We start from the raw sequence: 19,522 nt of genomic DNA on the forward strand, positions 1-19,522 counted from the left end.
CTGCAATCATACTTCACCATCCATTTGTTCTATTCCCCAAACTATCAAAATGGCTGCTATGTATGCTCTACCTCTGTTTCAGGGTCTTTTAGGCTCAGTAACATGACTGCAATGCTATTTCTCTGTTTACCTTCTGTCCCGGTTGAGACTCTCTCAGGACAATATTATAACTAACATGTATTTTTTTTCCATGTAATTGTCCACATTACTTTTTTTATTTCATTTTGCAGTCTACTAAATATACATACTCTAGAGGAATTACCATAATCTTGGCTACGCGTGCTATACTTATGTTTTAGGGTCGCTTAGATGCCGGGATATGACAGCTATGTTCTCTTTCTATACACATACTCTCCCGGCTAGGTCTCCCACTAGAAATTATGTTTAAAACACAATAGCTTAGTAGGATCATGGAGCAGCTAGGACGTTAGCCCTCTTTTTACTGTATTCCAAGTCATTAAAGCAGACAGGCAGGGATATACTGCTTTCTTTCGTCTTTCTCACAGATCACATCTGTCAAGATATCTCTGTGACACTAAATCCATGTTGCTTATAACACTTGCAGTGTTAGTTTTCCCATCAGTAAGATTTTATTGCAATATCTACTATTCCACGAAGTCTATTTAATAGCCAGGACATACGCCCCAAGGACTACAATTGCTAGGGAGAGACGGGACAGACTTAACCTAGGAGGAGGACCTGGCAGGCTGCCAAAAACAGTGTAAGTATGGGAGAGGGACGGAGATGGGGATGCTGGAATGAGCAGGGGAGGCGGGATGAAGCTGCAGAGAGGTGGAGCGGCAGACAGATGGGGCAGAGCCTGGCACAGACTGCCTGGTCCTTTTATTCTCACGTTCTTCTCCTTCCCTTACTTATACTATCATGTACTCCTAACTCCCCAGTTGGCACCTACCACTTGATGGAGGACACCCTGCTGCTGGTGCTATGCAGCTATGTGTATAAACCATGTCCTTGTCCTGCATTGTTTTGTAAGGCTAATAACCATTTTTCTTGTGTGCCCATTTACTGTGTAAGGCGCTGCAGGACTTTTGTGGCACCATATAAATAAAGGATAATAATAGTACTGTAGAAAATTTATAAACATTAAATAAAAAAAATCCATTTACTAGGAATTATTACCTCAATTCTTTTAATTTACTATGTGGATTTTGGGTTTGCCCTGGATGAAGAGCTTTAGCCTTTCTACTTATGTGTTTCTTCAGTATTTTCTCTTTCTGTTTCTTCTTTGCTTGTCTCGTTATTTCATCGTCTTCCATTTTTAGTTTCTCTTTAACAGACGTCCTGGTTGGGGGATATAAACCGACTCAAAATCGATTTAATATCTAACTTGGGAATCTGGAAGGAGCACACTGGGAGAAGGCTGAACTCTACGTGGGTGCTAAATCCCTTCTCATAACTATAGCTACACTACTAATGGTGGGGACAGTGGGTGAGAACTTATAATATTAAGGATGCACTGAACACCGCATTTGGTTTAAATGAATACAAATGGATTATTAACAAGGTCCTTTTACCGACACCACCTTACCTTAATCTGAAAATGTGCCTACCATTATAAAGTAGTTGGAAAATCAGAGTTATTGCTGTTTTGTTCATAGGAGTTTCTTTGGCCGATTTCTTAAACTCAAAATTAGGTTTCAGACTTGAGGGTGGATTTACTAAGGTGCAGTTTGTCAAAACTGTCGATCATCAGTTTCTTTGCGTTTTAAAATAGCAATAGGAATAAATGCTATACCAGGCTTGTTTAGCATCTATTTCTATATATATTTTAACACTATCGGTCAAAGCCGCTGATGATCGTAGTCAAAACAAACCACATCCTATTTAATCCACCCCATGGCTTCTAATTTCCTATTAAGGAATTTGGTAAAACCCTAAATAAAGATTCAGTGCATCCCTAATTTATACAACACTACTACAGATGATGAACAGAAAAATTATAGCAACAGACGGCTATCCCGTATCTATGCTTTATTATAGTGTATGCACTCCCCGATAGAAAATGAGCATTAGCTAGGTTACCTAATAGCTTGCTCTCTTCGTTTAGAAGACTCTGTGGATCTCGGAGTGACGACTGGAGACTCTACATGTGGAGATATCCCTGTGGGTTTTTTCCATGACTGGCTCCTTGGAGATTTATATGGCCAACGAGTCTCCTTTAAGACTTGCTCATCTTCTTCAATGTCCTTGAGAATTTTTCCCTTATGAGATGAAAGGTTTGCAGTACGTAGCTGAAAAGGGTCACAAATGGTCACATGCTTGCTATTTTTGTTTAAGGAGCATCTCCGTTGACTCTGGTGTAGAACTTCAAAATTAGGTATCTGGGTATGGATTTTTGGCCTGTGCTGTTCCTTTTCTGGTTCATAACATCTTGTTTTTCGACTTCTACAAGCTAGCGTGCTGGTGGGATAAAAAGAGTTGTGCAGAAGTTCTTGGGATCTCATATGTATCCTAATCTCTCGGTACAGTTTTTCTTCTTTCACTCTTTCATCAACAGACGTTCCATAAATGGATTTTGGCACTGGTTTGGCTTTAAAATGCTTAGACTTGGTGAAGGCATCTGGAAGACTAGCGAGTTGCACTTTTCTCCCTTGTTTTTTGCGCTCTTCTCGGTTAATGAACCAAAATGGTTTTTGAGATGCTAAAAGTATCTCCTTGCTCCTCTCTTTGACAAACTTGCGTCTCTCCTCATTTCTTTCCACTATTTCTTGATACAGAGGTAGGTAAACAAAAGCTGGAACAGGGTTTGCTCGAAACTTCTTTTGACATTCTGCCTCTTCTTCCAATCTCTTCTTCAGCAAGTTGTTCTCCATCTCAATTTCTGATTTTGACTTGGCATTTGTCTCTTTTTTCTTTGATTCCCTAATGGTCATCTCAAAAGGTTCAGGAACAGTAAGTCTATGTGTCCACTCTTTAGACTTACTTTTATTAGTTTTGTGTTTATACCTCTGCTTGGCAAATCCTGTGTTCTTGATGTAATCTTCCACTGTAAATCCATTCCACATTTGAACAATTTTCTCCCTGGCAGATGTAGAACCTTGAGTATCACTGTCACCTTCTCCATCGGTCAGATCATCTAGAGATGCTTCCGATAAGCCAGAGGAGACATTGTGGCTAATATCATGCTTCAAAAAGCAACAATCAATTTCAGATGGATGTTGGTGCTCCCAACCGGCCCTAAAAAATATGAAATTAAATAATACATTCTTAAATGGATATATCAACCATTAATCACATACACAACTAAAGAAATAGCGGAGAGTGTCAGAGACAATTAATTGTATAAACACAACAGTACATGCATAGTTCAAGCAATAGTCGTGTGATGGCACACCTGTATGTTTAGAAAGCCAAATACATGTTCTATAAAGTTTTCTATTACTATTGTTGTACTGGTATTTTTGACCCATCGGGTCAGTAGAGTGGCCGCCCCCCTGTGTCTCTTTCATGTACCTTCTCCAGTCTCTCTCTCTCTCTCTATCACTCCCCATCTCATCCCTCCTCCCCACAGCTCCCTGTGATCACTGTCCCCCCTTTGGACAGGAAGGGGGTATTTTTGCAAATTGGGGGGGGGGTGCAGATGATGCACTGGGGGAGGATGGCAGCGCCAACCGCCAACAGATGTCTTCCCCCACCACGTCCTCCCCCTCCAAACTGTCTCTCCTCTATATAGCCTGCAATTCCATTTCCACGGCCACAACCTGCCCACGGCATACTTTTCCTACATGCGAATGCCCCATTGCCGCCCAGTTACACCGACTTATCCACAGGCGTAGATACAATTGAGATCTGTACAACACTGAATCACTGTAAATGCTCTAATCTGTATATGCATGCTGCGAAGCATGCAAGGTTTGCTAAAAATGGCAAATTCCGCCTGCAGACGGACTTATGTGCAACACAGAATCAGCTCTCCTCATGCTGAACAAGAGTTATGAAGTCTTGGAGGTGTAGGCTCTTTTGTTAATCCCAGGGTGGATGGATTGTTGTTACTGTTCTTTGTTCACTATGGGCCCGATTCACAGGTGGACACAGTGTCTGTGTCAGACGCAGAGGAGAGATTTTTGGTTACTGCGCACAAGCAGTGATCGGTGTGAGACGGCAGTCGTGGCGATGATTTTTTTTGCAAAGTGAATGACAGGTATTCAGTGTTTGGGGAGGTAACAGGTTGCTACGAAACCACAGGTGTATTGGGACCATTTTCTGGGTGTGCCCTAGTGAGCCTCTGCAAATTTGTACACAGCTGCAGAGGCCCCAGCTTCTTAGGTGAGATAGCATAGGGTTGCTCAGAGGTTCAATCGAGTGCGACCGATGTTTCGTCTTTTGTACACAAGTGACGGATGCAAGAAGTCAGAGGTGGGTGTCTCTGCGCACAACACATCAGCTTAGTCAGCAGCATATTTTTGCAAAACCGCACCGTAAGGAATCACAGTTGCGACGAGATCAGGCCATATACTACTCCCATCTCCAAGTGCACCTAAATATGGCTACAAATACAGAACTTGCAAAGATATAATCCATGTTTTAAAGAAAAAAAGTAGGGGTTTCCTTTACTCAGTGCACTTTACTCCTATTGCCATACATTATCATCTCTTGTAATTATCCTATTACAACATGATGGCGTCTTTGAATTTAATATAAAAAGTAACTTTTATTATAACATGATGGTGTGTTTAGAATTTAATAAACGTAATTATATTTATATTATATATAAAGTTACAAGAGATAATAATGTATGTCAATAGGAGTAAAGTGCACTGAGTAAAGGAAACCCCTACTTTTTCTTTTAAACAGGTTATAGATAAGGGGTATCGGTGGCACTTCTGTCTTTAAGATAGGAATTGGAATTAATAGATATTAGATAATAATACAACAATTTTCCAAATTGTTGATACAACTATACTTACACAATACATTGCAAAAATGTAACTATCCATGTGTGAGAGGCATGTGGGTGGTGTATAATATATATAATATATATATATATATATCAGTCAGGTGCATAAATATTGGGACATTGACAGAATTTTCATATTTTGGCCTCTATTCACCACCACAATGGCTTTGAAATGAAACAAACAAGATGTGCTTTAACTGCAGACTTTCAGATTTAATTTGAGGGTAATTACATCCAAATCAGGTGAACGGTGTAGGAATTTCAACGGTTTCTATATGTGCCTCCCACTTTTTAAGGGGCCAAAAGTAATGGGACAAACTAAACAATTCTAAATCTAACTTTCACTTTTTAATACTTTGTTGCAAATCCTTTGCAGGCAATTACAGCCTGAAGTCTGGAACGCATAGACATCACCAGACGCTGGGTTTCATCCCTGGTGATGCTCTGCCAGGCCTCTACTGCAAATGTCTTCAGTTCCTGCTTGTTCTTGCGGTATTTTCCCTTCAGTTTTGTCTTCATCAAGTGAAATGCATGCTCAATCGGATTCAGATCAGGGGATTGACTTGGCCATTGTATAACATTCCACTTTTTAGCCTTAAAAAACTCTTTGGTTGCTTTTGCAGTATGTTTCGGGTTATTGTCCATCTGCACTGTGAAGCACCGTCCAATGAGTTCTGAAGCATTTGACTGAATATGAGCATATAATATTGCCCGAAACACTTCAGAATTCATTCTGCTGCTTTTGTCAGCAGTCACATCATCAATAAATACAAGGGAACCAGTTCCATTGGCAGCCATACATGCCCACGACATGACACTACCACCACCATGCTTCACTGATGAGATGGTATGTTTTGGATCATGAGCAGTTCCTTTCCTTCTCCATACTCTTCTCTTCCCTTCACTCTGGTACAAGTTGATCTTTGTCTCATCTGTCCATAGGATGTTGTTCCAGAACTGTAATGGCTTTTTTAGATGTTGTTTGGCAAACTCTAATCTGGTCTTCCTGTTTTTGTGGCTCACCAATCGTTTACATCTTGTGGTGAACCCTCTAAATTCACTCTTGTGAAGTCTTCTCTTGATTGTTGACTTTGACACATATACACCTACCTCCTGGAGAGTGTTCTTGATTTGGCCAACTGTTGTGAAGGGGTTTTTCTTCACCAGGGAAATAATTCTTCTGTCATCCACCACAGTTGTTTTCCGTGGTCTTCCGGGTCTTTTGGTGTTGCTGAGCTCTCCGGTGCGTTTTCTTTTTAAGAATGTTCCAAACAGTTGATCTGGCCACACCTAATGTTTTTGCTATCTTTTTGATGGGTTTGTTTTGATTTTTCAGCCTAATGATGGCTTGCTTCACTGATAGTGCCAGCTCTTTGGATCTCATATTGAGAGTCGACAGCAACTGATTCCAAATGCAAGTGTCACACCTAGAATCAACTCCAGACCTTTTACCTGCTTAATTGATAATGAAATAGCGAGGGAATAGCCCACACCTGTCCATGAAATAGCTTTTGAGTTGATAGTCCCATTACTTTTGGCCCCTTAAAAAGTGGGAGGCACATATAGAAACCGTTGTAATTCCTACACCGTTCACCTGATTTGGATGTATTTACCCTCAAATTAAATCTGAAAGTCTGCAGTTAAAGCACATCTTGTTTGTTTCATTTCAAAGCCATTGTGGTGGTGAATAGAGGCCAAAATATAAAAATTCTGTCAATGTCCCAATATATATGCACCTGACTGTATGTGTGTGTGTGTATATATATATATTTATTGTGATAGGATCACTGGTAAAGTGGTCTGTGGCAGGTACATTTGTCCCAGATTCCTGTCTTTTGTGTTTTAAACCCCCAGGAGAAAGCCTGCAGTGTAGCAGGCTTGAGTTTCGGCTTTTTGAAAAGCCGGTTTGGGACCTGGGGGTTGTGGGTGAGAGGAGGCTCCACCCACGGCCACTCCAGGTTTTGGTTCTCGCAGCCTGGTAACAGGCTTGTTAGTTTTCCACCTGAGAGTGGCCAATATAAACCTAGTGTGTTTAGGGCTGATTGTCTCACCTGGGAGAGCAGGCAGGGAGTTTGCTCAGAGACACTTGGATACCTAACTGAGTGTTGTGCTGTGCTTTTGTTGCTGGCGAGGGCATTAGGCCCTGCCAGGTTCTGGTAGTGAGGGAACTACCTGTGAAGTTAGTGCCCCGACAGGGCTAGGATTTATATTTATGTTTTCTTTATGTTTCTGACATTGTACAATAAAGACTGGCGCCGACCAGCTTGTACTTGCATCCAGACTGGTGTGCTGCTTCCCTGCTGCTGTGTGTGTGTGTAAGGAAGGAATCCTCTACCCAGGAGAGGGACCCCCTAACCTAACTGTGTCACAATATGGTGGAGAATGCGGGCACCCACACACACTGAAGTTGCAGCAAGAGGAAAACTTTCCATTTAAAAATTAAAGGGACAGACACCCAATTTGTGAGTGTGGAAATAACACTGTGTCCTTGGAGTCCCATAGAGGAGGCGTCAGCCAATGCTCAGAGAGGCAAGGTTCAGCTTCCAACCTACACCCCAGGACAAAATGGAGGAAATTGTGAAGGCCTTGCTCCAAGCTACAGCAGCTCAGCAGGAATCTACCAGGGCTCAGCAGGAATCCACCAGGGTGCAACTGTTGGCCTTGGAGACAGCCCAGAGGCAACAACAGGTCGCCATCGAGGAAACCCGCCAGGCCTTAGCGGAAAACAGCCAGGCCATAAGAAAGGTGGTACAGCACCTGGTCGCCCGGCCCAGAGATGTTACTACTGGTCCTCCCACCACCACTCACTCCGTACGCGCCAGACTTCCTTCAAAAGATGACTTCGGGCGATGATGTGGAGGCCTATCTCGCCGCATTTGAAAGAACGGCCGAAAGGGAGAGTTGGCCCAAGGAGCAGTGGGCAAGTCTGGTGGCACCTTTTTTGTCTGGGGAGCCACAAAAAGCATATTTCGACTTATGCCTGGCTGATGCCAAGGACTATAAAAAATTAAAACAGGAGATCCTAACTCGCTTGGGAGTCACCACCTTTGTTCGTGCCCAACGGGTCCACCGCTGGGAGTTCCATATGGACAAGCCTCCACGTTCACAGATGCATGACCTCGTCCATCTGTCCTCAAAATGGCTACAGCCCGAGACACTGACGGGTCCACAGATCGTGGAAAGGGTCGTGATGGACCGGTACCTGTGATCATTACCCGCGACTCTGAGCAAGTGGGTGAGCCATGCAGACCCTAAGTCCGCGGACCAGTTGGTCGAGCTAGTGGAGAGGTACGTGGCGGCTGAGGAGCTGATGAGTATGCTCCACCGAGCCCCGATGGCGCACCGGCAAACTCCCACAGACACTGGTAAGACTGTTCCAGGGGAGAAGGGTGCTGGGTGGTGGAATGTACCTAAGACTGAGGGTGTAGAACCTGGAGACAGGCCTGCCAGGCCGGGAAGGTTCTTGCCCCATAAACGACTAGACATTAATATGACTCAGTGTTTCCGATGTGGTGGCTTCGTCCATATTGCCGCTAATTGTGCACTTACAACTGAACCTATGCAATGTGATACTGCTCATGTCTACCGTAGGGGGTCTTTCTTTGCACAGATAGCCTGTACGGCTGACCGGCAGGCTGAGACTGATAAGCACATGTGTGTACTCACTGTAGATGGCAACCGAGTAGAGGCACTGTTAGACTCTGGTAGCTTGGTGACACTTATAAAAGCTGAGCTGGTGAACCCCTTGAGGCATACAGGGAAAACTGTTGGTGTGACCTGCATACATGGGGATACTCGATATTATGTTACGGCCGAGGTGAACATCGAGACACCATGTGGTTCTGCTATAGTTTCTGTGGGTTTGGTGCATGGTCTGGTGTACAATGCAATATTGGGGAGAGACTTTGCTCACTTCTGGAAGTTGTGGGAAAGCCGTTTTGTTCCAGAGGTGAACATCCCCGATCCATTTGAGAAGGTTGTCGATGTAGTGGAGGAGGGAGTTTCTTCTGAGTCAGAGTTATTCCCTTTTTCTACTATGGTTGGCGAACTAGAGAATGCGGAACGTGACGGTGGCCCGCCAACTGATGTGCCTCCCATTGAGGTGGGAAGTGTTGTTGGGCCAGGTGATCGTCTGCCTGATTTAGAGGTCAGAAGAGAGGTCTTTGCCGTGGAGCAGTTGAATGACCCTACTTTGGTAAAAGCCAGGGAGAATGTAAAAGTAGTTGATGGTAAACCCGTAGACCCTGATAGTCCTTTGTCCTATCCCCACATGGCAATGTGTCAGGATTTGTTATATCAGGTGACTAAGAAGGGGGAAGATGTTGTGGAACAACTAATAGTTCCCAAAGCCTACAGAAGAACAGTGTTGGATCTGGCCCATGGTCATATAACGGCAGGCCATCTAGGGGTAGAGAAAACCACTGAGCGAATAATGCAGAGGTTTTTCTGGGATGGGCTTCATAAAGAGGTATCTGACTTTTGCGCATCCTGCCCTGAGTGTCAGTATCATGCTCCCAGGCCACATTGTAAGGGTCCACTAGTTCCATTGCCTATCATAGAGGTGCCGTTTGAAAGAATAGCGATGGATTTGGTTGGACCCTTAATGAAGTCTGCCAGGGGACACCAGTATATTCTGGTCATAATGGATTACGCTACCAGGTACCCGGAAGCGATCCCGTTGCGCAATACGTCAACCAAGACCATTGCCAGAGAGCTATTTCATGTCTTTAGCAGGCTGGGTATACCTAAGGAGATACTAACTGACCAGGGTACACCGTTTATGTCCAAAGTCATGAAAGAGTTATGCCGCCTGTTCAAATTCGAACAGTTAAGAACTTCGGTTTATCACCCCCAAACCGATGGGCTGGTCGAGAGGTTTAACAAGACGTTAAAACACATGCTTAGGAAAGTGGTCGACAAGGATGGTAGGGATTGGGACTACTTATTGCCGTATTTATTGTTGGCCATAAGAGAAGTTCCCCAGTCCTCCACAGGGTTTTCACCCTTCGACTTGTTGTATGGGAGACACCCAAGGGGGTTACTAGACATTGCCAAAGAGACATGGGAGGGGCAGTCTAGTCCTTACAAAACGGTGATTGAGTATGTTTCCCAAATGCAGGAGAGAATTGCTGCGGTAGTGCCGATAGTGAGAGAGCACCTGGAACAGGCTCAACAGGCACAGCAGAGGGTATACAACCGCAATGCTCGGTTACGCAGCTTTGCTCCTGGGGACAGAGTGTTAGTATTGGTTCCCACTGTGGAAAATAAACTTTTGGCTAAATGGCAAGGGCCCTTTGAAATCTTAGAAAGAGTGGGGCAGGTCAATTACAAAGTTTACCAGCCGGGGGAAAAGAAAGCCGGAACAGATATACCATATAAATCTGTTAAAGCCCTGGAAAGATAGAACGGTACTGTCGGCCGTCCGAGACCCTCCAGTAAGTCCAGGGCCCTTAGTTCCCGAAGTGACAGTGGCAAAAACCCTGCCGGCAATTCAACAACAAGAGGTCAAGGAGTTTCTGATTAGAAATAGGGTGCTGTTGTCTGACGTACCTGGGAAAACCTCGGTCATTAAACATGACATCATCACTGACCCAGGGGTTAAAGTTAATCTAAAGCCCTATAGGTTACCAGAAGCACAAAGAGAATCGGTGTCGAAAGAAATTAAAAATATGCTAGAGTTAGGGGTTATTGAAGAATCACATAGTGAATGGTCAAGTCCCATTGTGTTGATTCCAAAGCCCGACGGGAGTGTGCGTTTCTGCAATGACTTCCGAAAGTTGAACAGTGTTTAAAAATTCGATGCCTACCCGATGCCAAGAGTGGATGAACTGATTGAGAGACTAGGGACGGCAAGGTATTTAACCACTCTTGACCTAACCAAAGGGTATTGGCAAGTACCGTTAACCGAGAGCGCCAAACAAAAGACAGCTTTTTCAGCGCCAGAGGGCTTGTTTCAGTACAAGATGTTGCCCTTCGGGTTACATGGGGCACCTGCTACCTTCCAAAGAATGATGGACAGGATTCTAAGGCCCCATAGACGGTATGCGGCTGCTTATCTGGATGACGTGGTCGTTCATAGTCCTGATTGGCAGTCTCACTTACCCAGGGTACAAGCAGTGTTGGACTCCATCTATAAGGCAGGTTTGACAGCCAACCCAAAAAAGTGTTGTCTAGGCATGGAGGAAGTAAAATATCTGGGATACACCACTGGCAGAGGCCTGATAAAGCCTCAGCTCAATAAAGTTGATGCCATACAAAACTGGCCATGGCCTCTGAAAAAGAAGCAGGTGAGAGCCTTCTTGGGAATTACGGGGTACTACAGGAGGTTTATACCCAACTTTGCCACCATGGCAGTCCCATTGACTGATCTGACCAAAGGCAAACAAAAAGTCATGGTAGAATGGAGTCCTGAGGCAGAGAAATCTTTTCAGGAGTTGAAAGTAGCGTTGTGTTCCCAACCAGTCCTTATGACTCCTAATTTTGAAAGGGAATTCATAGTACAAACCGATGCATCAGAAGTAGGTATAGGAGCGGTCCTGTCCCAGAACAAGGAGGGTGAGGAACACCCTATTTTCTATCTTAGCAGAAAGTTGAATGTACATGAGAGAAACTATGCCACAGTGGAGAAGGAGGCGTTGGCCATAAAGTGGGCGTTAGAGGCTCTCAGGTACTACTTGGTCGGAAGAAAGTTCAAATTGATCACTGACCATGCCCCTCTGAAGTGGATGTCTGAAAATAAGGACAGTAATGCGAGAATTACAAGATGGTTCTTGGCGTTACAAACTTTTAAATTTTCAGTGGAACACAGGCCAGGAAGCCAGCTGGCCAATGCTGACGCGTTGTCACGCGTTCATTGTTTGGGGGCTTCAGTTGTTCCGCCCCACAGGTCGAAACAAAGGGGGGGGATATGTGATAGGATCACTGGTAAAGTGGTCTGTGGCAGTTACATTTGTCCCAGATTCCTGTCTTTTGTGTTTTAAACCCCCAGGAGAAAGCCTGCAGTGTAGCAGGCTTGAGTTTCGGCTTTTTGAAAAGCCGGTTTGGGACCTGGGGGTTGTGGGTGAGAGGAGAGGGAGGGCTCCACCCACGGCCACTCCAGGTTTTGGTTCTCGCAGCCTGGTAACAGGCTTGTTAGTTTTCCACCTGAGAGTGGCCAATATAAGCCTAGTGTGTTTAGGGCTGATTTTCTCACCTGGGAGAGCAGGCAGGGAGTTTGCTCAGAGACACTTGGATAACTAACTGTGAGTGTTGTGCTGTGCTTTTGTTGCTGGCGAGGGCATTAGGCCCTGCCAGGTTCTGGTAGTGAGGGAACTACCTGTGAAGTTAGTGCCCCGACAGGGCTAGGATTTATATTTATGTTTTCTTTATGTTTCTGACATTGTACAATAAAGACTGGCGCCGACCAGCTTGTACTTGCATCCAGACTGGTGTGCTGCTTCCCTGCTGCTGTGTGTGTGTGTAAGGAAGGAGTCCTCTACCCAGGAGAGGGACCCCCTAACCTAACTGTGTCACAATATATATATATATATATATATATATATATTATACACATACATACATATGCAGATACCTCCCCTTACAAATACTGCATTTGCCCCTGGACCCAATAGAAACCTGTGGAATCTGCTCTTAACAATTGAAAATAGAGGAACCACAGCTGATATCTCCAATATCTGCTCCGGTCTCATGTTAGTACATTCAAGGGATACTGAAATCCTCAGGAAACTGCAGTTTTCTGAGGATATTCTGCGAAAACACTTTCATAAATATGCCCCTTAGGGAGCATAGGCTACAGCAAAACTAGTAAAAACCAAGGAGGAATAGCAACTGCTGATGGCATTTCATCTTTTATTATCTACCGCTTGGATTTCAGGTGCAATGGATGATATTTTTAACTATACATAATCAGAGACAGTCACAATGACCAATAAACCCATCAATTAAAATTTTCATAAACTGTAAAGCAGGTGCCCTAAGGAGAGCTCAGGGAGGCCAGAAACCTCCCGTGGAGCAGAATGTAAAATAAAATTTTCGGTGGTAGCCCCATGTTACAATACAGATCTAATAAAAACTAATATTACAACCTCCACATTACACACGGCTCTGGGATGCATAGAGCATGTGAACATCCAAACTGTCGACAATCATAATGTCAACATCGTTGAGATGACGACAATAAACATGTCGACATGTTTACAATGACAACATGTGAAAAGTCAACATTCTACAGGGAGCAGCGGGTTTTGGCTAGGGGAGAGAGGGGTAAGGTTAGGCTGCAAGAGGGGAGGGTTAGTGACTGCTGTACTGGAAAAACACTGCTTTGTCGATATTCTAATAATGTTGGCATTCATCAGTGTCGACATGATGAATGTCAACAAAATATACCCGACCACACTGCTCCTCTTTCATCTTAGGATATAGTGGTCTACTCTCCCAGAATGTCTTGGGGACTCATGAACTAAGTGAAGACAGGCAATTTTCTTGCAAAGTGGACAATGCAATTCGCATCAAGCCACAGCCACACTGAGTGGGCAAAGACATGAAAAGTGATATAACATGATCAAACACATTGGCCCACCTGTGATTCCAATGGTGTCATCAAAGCAGGCCCACTACAGTGAACACTTTGTTATATATTAAATACATCAGTGCTCCACAAATACCAGTCACCATGGCAACTAAAACTTCTGACCTGCCGGCTGTATTTTCCGGTGGTGGACGGAGCTTCGAAGAAGATCCTCAGCAACCCCAGCAGACAGCCAATTCAGCTCCACTCAAATTATAGTGGGGGAATACAATTAACAGCGGAATAAACCCCACGACTAATTACCCGCGCCACGCAAGGAAATGCTATTCAATGAAATAGCAGGTTTTCCTGTGCGGTAAATCAGAGGTTAACACACGAAAACCCACTGATTCTGCGTAAACTGCTGAATCAGTAGGTTTCCCTGCACGCAAAACCCCCTGATTCTGCCTTTTCCTCGCAGCTCCTGAAGCTGTGCAGAAAAGTCCACCTAGGGGAGATGACGCGCAGGGTTAATCCCGCAGCTAATTTTTTTTTTTAATGTTTGCAAATGTTTTTCAAGAACTATATACTAAAGAAAAATATACTAAATTCCTTTATTGATCAAGTAGAAAACAATTCTCTCCTGACAATATTATCTATAATCTAGCACTGTCTTTACTGTAATGAACAGGTCTATATTCCGGAATCAGCATTTAATGCCTCCCCTCTCCCCCCCTAACCCTCCCTTAGTGGTGCCTAACCCTAGCCTCTCCCCGTTAGTGCCTAAACCTAACCCCCCCTCCCCACACCCTAAACCTACCCCTCCCGGGGGGGGGGTGCCTAACCCTAACCCCCCCCACTCCCCTCCTTTCCCTACCCTAACCCTCCCGGGGGTGCCTGACCCCAAGTCCCAGGGGGGTCCCTAAACCTAACCCTCCCCCTCCCCCCCCGTGGCTAGACGCCAAGACATCCGGCTTACCTTCGTTCGGTATGCCGGGTGTCGGTATTTTTTAGTGGGGCTAATGATAGGCGTCGGGATTTCAACACCTATCTTTAGTCCCCTGTCAAGCTGTCAGTATCCTGACTGCATCCCTTATATTCCATCTATATTATGCTGCCATGTGTAAATTCTGTGAACTTATGGGGCGTATACATCCAGCCTGTATGGGGGCAATTCTACGCTCTGCTAATGCCGGAGTATCGGAGAAATGTTGGACAATATCGATTCACCAATTCCAACCTAGAAATGGTTGAAATCGGCGAGTAGGGAATTTGAGTTGAATTTTCACAATTCCCTGATGGCTCAACAATCATCTATGTTCGCCGATTGCAGTTTTTGATCGCTGATCGACAGATCGGATCGGCGCCTTTAGAACAGGGAATCGGGCCATAGATGTATGACCCACATTAAATCACAGAAAAGGCAGCCTTTATATGGAACGAACCAATAGATTTAGGAATGAAGTCTAGTGTATTGAAACATATCAGGCCATAAATTAGTTGCCTTCATTATTTCTAGGAAACCAGTACATATTGTTTTGTACTATGCTGAATAATCTATGAGAAAATAAAAAATATATAATCAGTAGTTAGGAGAGCAGGAATTTATACAATGACAGTGAGAAAAGATACACAGGTCTGCACAAAGCAATGATCGAGCCTGCTTACCAGGAACCTTTCATGGCAGTGGCTGCAGTGTCCTCCACCCCTGTTAGGTGTAGTTTATGCTCATACATTTCCTCCAGCTGTTCCATGTTGTGCACGTGGGCATTTTTCAAATGCTTAAGCTGCTTATAGTATTCTTTGTCTGAGTGATGGATTTTGGAGATGTCAAAAACCCAGTCCTTACAGTTCCACATTTTGCAGGGCTCGTTTCCATCAGTGTCAGAATGTGAGTCAGAATCATCCTGTTGAAAATGACAACGTGTAGGTGATACTGTGGATGCAGCCAAGTAGAAGAGGAGTCAATATTGGCACACAAAACACTGAGTGTAAGGTTCTAGTAGCTCACTATGGGGACTGGTGAAAACAGCAGACTACCTTTTTATGGCATGTTGTCTTTTATTCTATGCCATAATGAAAGCTCATTCCTACCATACGTCTCACATGTGCACTTACAATAATACATATGTCACAGGCAAAAATAAGATTATATTGAGCACAGGAAACAAATGACATAATGACAAAGATTGCTGTGTCTCACATAATACTGTAGTACAAGATATAACAGCATATAATACCACAAAACAATATAAAGTGGTCTAAGATTTTTCGGGCAGTCCCACGGATCTAAGATGAGTGCGTGGATCTCCCGCATCCTGCCTGCGTCCTAGTGAAGTGAGCAGGATGGGGAGAGAATACTGGGAATCACAGGTCTATAGGAAGGTGGCTGGGCTAAATGACGCAAATTGTGTCATTTTAGCCATGTCCCCTCCCCACAGACCAGCAATATGGGGACGGGGTCTAAAGCCCACCTCCAAGATTTTGCATGGGCTGCTTCCTACCTCTGGAACTCTCTCTTTCCCTATCAGACTCTCCACAAATCTTCAAACGGGATCTCAAGACCCACTACTTCATCATAGCATTCCAGCTCCCACCCTAACCAGCTGCACCATGCTCCTTCCTCACAGTCTACCGCATCTGTGTTACCCGTCTGTATGCTCCTTCCCTTTAGAATGTAAGCTCTCACGAGCAGGGACCTCTTTCCTCATGTGCTGCTTCTTCTTCTCATACTATTATCTACTCCTAACTCCTCACAACGGCACCTAACACTTGGATGCTTACGCCCTGCTGTTTGTTGAGTGTTATGATTGCTAATGCAGCAATATGTATAAACCATGTCCTTGTCCTGCATTGTTTCGTACTGTAAGTCACTGTTTCACTTCGCTCATTTGTTAATGTACTTGTAAGGCGATGCAGAACCTGTCTGGCACCATATAAATAAAAATATACAGAATATTGACCCTTTGGCGCTATATATAGGGTACTCTATGTCGAATGGATGATATAAAAATAGTTTTATTGAGACATATAAAACATGTACATGAAACAAAATAGTAATAAAAGGTATGGAGTATCCAATAAGCAGTTCAGGCTTCCCGACCTGTGCCTGGACCTTCTGGAAATATACTTACCTGACTGTAGTTGACTTTTGAGCCTATGCAGGATACTGCAGAGGTGCCTAGCATTTATCCACCTGTGGTTCCAACACCTATGCTGGGTAGGAACTTTCCACTTATGTCCACGATTTGACATTGCATTTGCACTTGATTGAATCATTGGAAGTGCTTATTGGACGTTCCATAGGAGTAATGAACACTATATATAGGTGTTCATCTGCCTGTGTTCCTATTTGTATGTTGCTTCAACATTCCTAATGAATTTTTATATCAATTTTATATATTTTATCTGTACCTTTTATTACTATTTTGTTTCATGTACGTTTTATGTCTCAATAAAACTATTTTTATATCAGCCATTTGACATAGAGTACCCCCATATATAGCGCCAAAGGGTTAATAATCCATATATTTACATCACTTGTTCCCCAAGGTCTTATAGGGCAACCGCACAAATTAACTCCTCAGGCTGCAATACATTCTGCGTTAAGGATTTAGTCACACCATCATATACATAGACCATATAAATAAAGTATAATATAATAATAATGCCGTGAAGAGCCCGGATACGCTCCCTAAGCTGTCAGCTGCATCTTCTTTAGGGCTTTTCCCAAAGAGGAGAAACATAGAGTTGGCAAATACTTGTACTACTGATGTGTATCATAAATTTCATTTGCAATAACTATAAATGATCCCAAAATCAGTTAGTCTGGCACAGTGAGAGTTGTAAGGGGAGGGGGTGGGTACTCCAAGCTCTTTACTGGACTTGCGCTAAAGGCACACTGCATTGGATCTATATAATATTCTGATAAAGTCTGTCCCAGATTGCGGGAGACACTTCCTCAGTTTTAGCCTTTGAATTAAATACTATGAGGACGCACGCGGAAACGCTGACAGCGAGGTGCATTTCATCTCATCACAGCACCAGAACACAACTTGTAAATAATATTGGCATAAACAAGTGTTAAGCCGCATACACACTTAAGCGTTTTCCCTGAACTGCCGGGATCAATGTCAGGAACGACATTGAGCATACATACTGAACAATATCGTTTTGTGACGTCACCCTCCCTCACCCCGGAACATGCACAACCTGATGATATCGTCAGGTTGGCCTGCAAGTTCAGGTGATGAAAGACATTGTTAACGATTCGCGGTAGAACGCATCGTTACCGATATCTTGCATACACACTGGATGATATTGACCGCTATGAACGATAACGATATCGTTATTGTCAATAGGGTTCAATTTACCGTCTAGTGTGTAAGAGCCTTTAATGTCCACGCCAGACGCCCCCCTCCACACACATGCCGCCAGAGGGCAGGCAGTGCGCTGAAGTGCGGATGGAGCTTCCATGCGCATACCGAAGACTTGTGCACTCACAAAAAGGGAGCGTTCATCATGACACGTCCCCCAATTTGTCACTCTTGGGCATCTATTCACCCGGCGGCGATCAGAAACCACAACTTTTCCCGCCAGATGGAGCACTGTGGCACGCGGGTGGGGACTGCACAGGGCAGGCTGCTTTAGCGGGGTGCACGCTATAAGGGCAGGGTGCATTTTGGCCACTTTAAAATCGGATAAGGCACGGCGCCCCGCTAAAACAGCCTAGTGGGAACATGGTCTGATGAAGCGGGCAGCGTACCCAAAACAGGTTTATAGAATTTTTCCACGTGACTTATAGCAGTTGATGGTTTTTCTATCCACTACTGTGACACCGGATTAATTCATCTTAATTTGCAATTAACAGTAAATTTGAAGCCAATTCCAACAAATTGGAGCTGATTTTTCAATTGGTTATTGGTAGGACCTGTGCTAAAAGGAGCTTTCTAATAATGTACTGAGCTCGTCTGCTGTCACCTGACACTAATCCCTGTCACTACATGTAATTCCCGGGTGCAGCAGATAACAGGCCGCCAGCACACAACCACGAGTAACACACATTTACTTCTTCAATTATATGTTTCAATAAAAGATCATTTAATTGAGTGTGTTAACTAAAGGTTTATATCCCTTTCACACTATCAGCAATAACCCAGGTTATTGCACGTGAACGCACAGCAAACCTGGGTTACTGTGAAATGTCCAGTTTGAAATAAGGTACCAACCAATCAGCTCCCAACTGTCATTTAGTAAATAGACCCCACTCATACTGTAGTTGCCAAGTCCGCTTATAACAAGCGGAATTGGGCTTCTTTTTTTTTGCAAGTTGCTTCCTTTTTTTTGAAGTAGTTTGTTGCTTGTTTTGGGGATTATTTTTTTGTGTGCATTGCTGAGGCACCCCTAGAGGTAAGTAAGGGTGTCTGGGGCCTATTCATCAACACTAAAATAACGTTTTTAAGGACATTTTCCTTAAATAACGTTATTTTGGTATTCATGAACAGACTTAACACAGGAGATATCACAGATATCTCCTTGCTAAGTTCCCCTGCGTTAATTTCCACACTCCCCATACATTAGTATGGGGATGTGGAAATTATGGTATTCATCAAATTCCGAAAATTATCAATTTTCGGAATTCGATGCAGTTACTATTCGCCACTGTGAGGTGGCGAATAGCAGAATCCACTTACCTGTATCAGCGTGTGCAGGTCCCCCGACGAGTCTCTCCGGCGCTCTGCTCCGTCCTCAGGCTCCGGAGGCTGGTCTGTCATGTGTGCTCCCCAGCAGAGCACAAGAAAGTTTAGAAAAAGAAAAAAAAAAAATCTTTTATTTTTTTCTAATCTGTCATGTGGTCTGCTGGGAAACCACATGACAGACCAGCAGGGAGCCGGAGGCTGCTGCGCGGACAGGTAAGTCGGGAGGGGGGGGGGGAGGGGGGTGGTTACGAAACTTACCGCATCTGTAGGCAGTGCTGCGCATGTGCTGGTTTTACAGATGTAACAGCGCATGCGCAGCACTGTTTCCAGGCGCGATAAGGTAGTGTAGGCAGGGAAAAGTATCATCGCAAAAATGACAGCTTTTCGGAATAGATACTT

The 19,522-nt window shown here is 44.1% G+C and overlaps 1 protein-coding gene across 3 annotated transcripts in view; it reads right to left on the reverse strand.

Moving 5' to 3' along the window:
• FAM161A (FAM161 centrosomal protein A) overlaps nucleotides 1–19,522 on the reverse strand; it is a 40,638-nt gene that overhangs the window by 19,405 nt on the left and 1,711 nt on the right. For 2 of the 3 annotated variants that reach the window (XM_088477490.1, XM_088477489.1), the window contains exons 2-3: nucleotides 15,093–15,331; nucleotides 2,044–3,198 (exon numbers count right to left, since the gene is read on the reverse strand). In XM_088477490.1, coding sequence (XP_088333616.1) covers nucleotides 2,044–3,198; nucleotides 15,093–15,331 — 1,394 coding nt within the window. Of the gene's footprint in view, nucleotides 1–1,140; nucleotides 1,303–2,043; nucleotides 3,199–15,092; nucleotides 15,332–19,522 lie in introns of all 3 variants that reach the window. The other variant, XM_088477491.1, reaches the window with a different exon arrangement.

This window comes from Taudactylus pleione, unplaced genomic scaffold (assembly GCF_031769625.1).
Source record: "Taudactylus pleione unplaced genomic scaffold, aTauple2 ptg000201l, whole genome shotgun sequence".
NCBI classification, from domain to species: domain Eukaryota; kingdom Metazoa; phylum Chordata; class Amphibia; order Anura; family Myobatrachidae; genus Taudactylus; species Taudactylus pleione.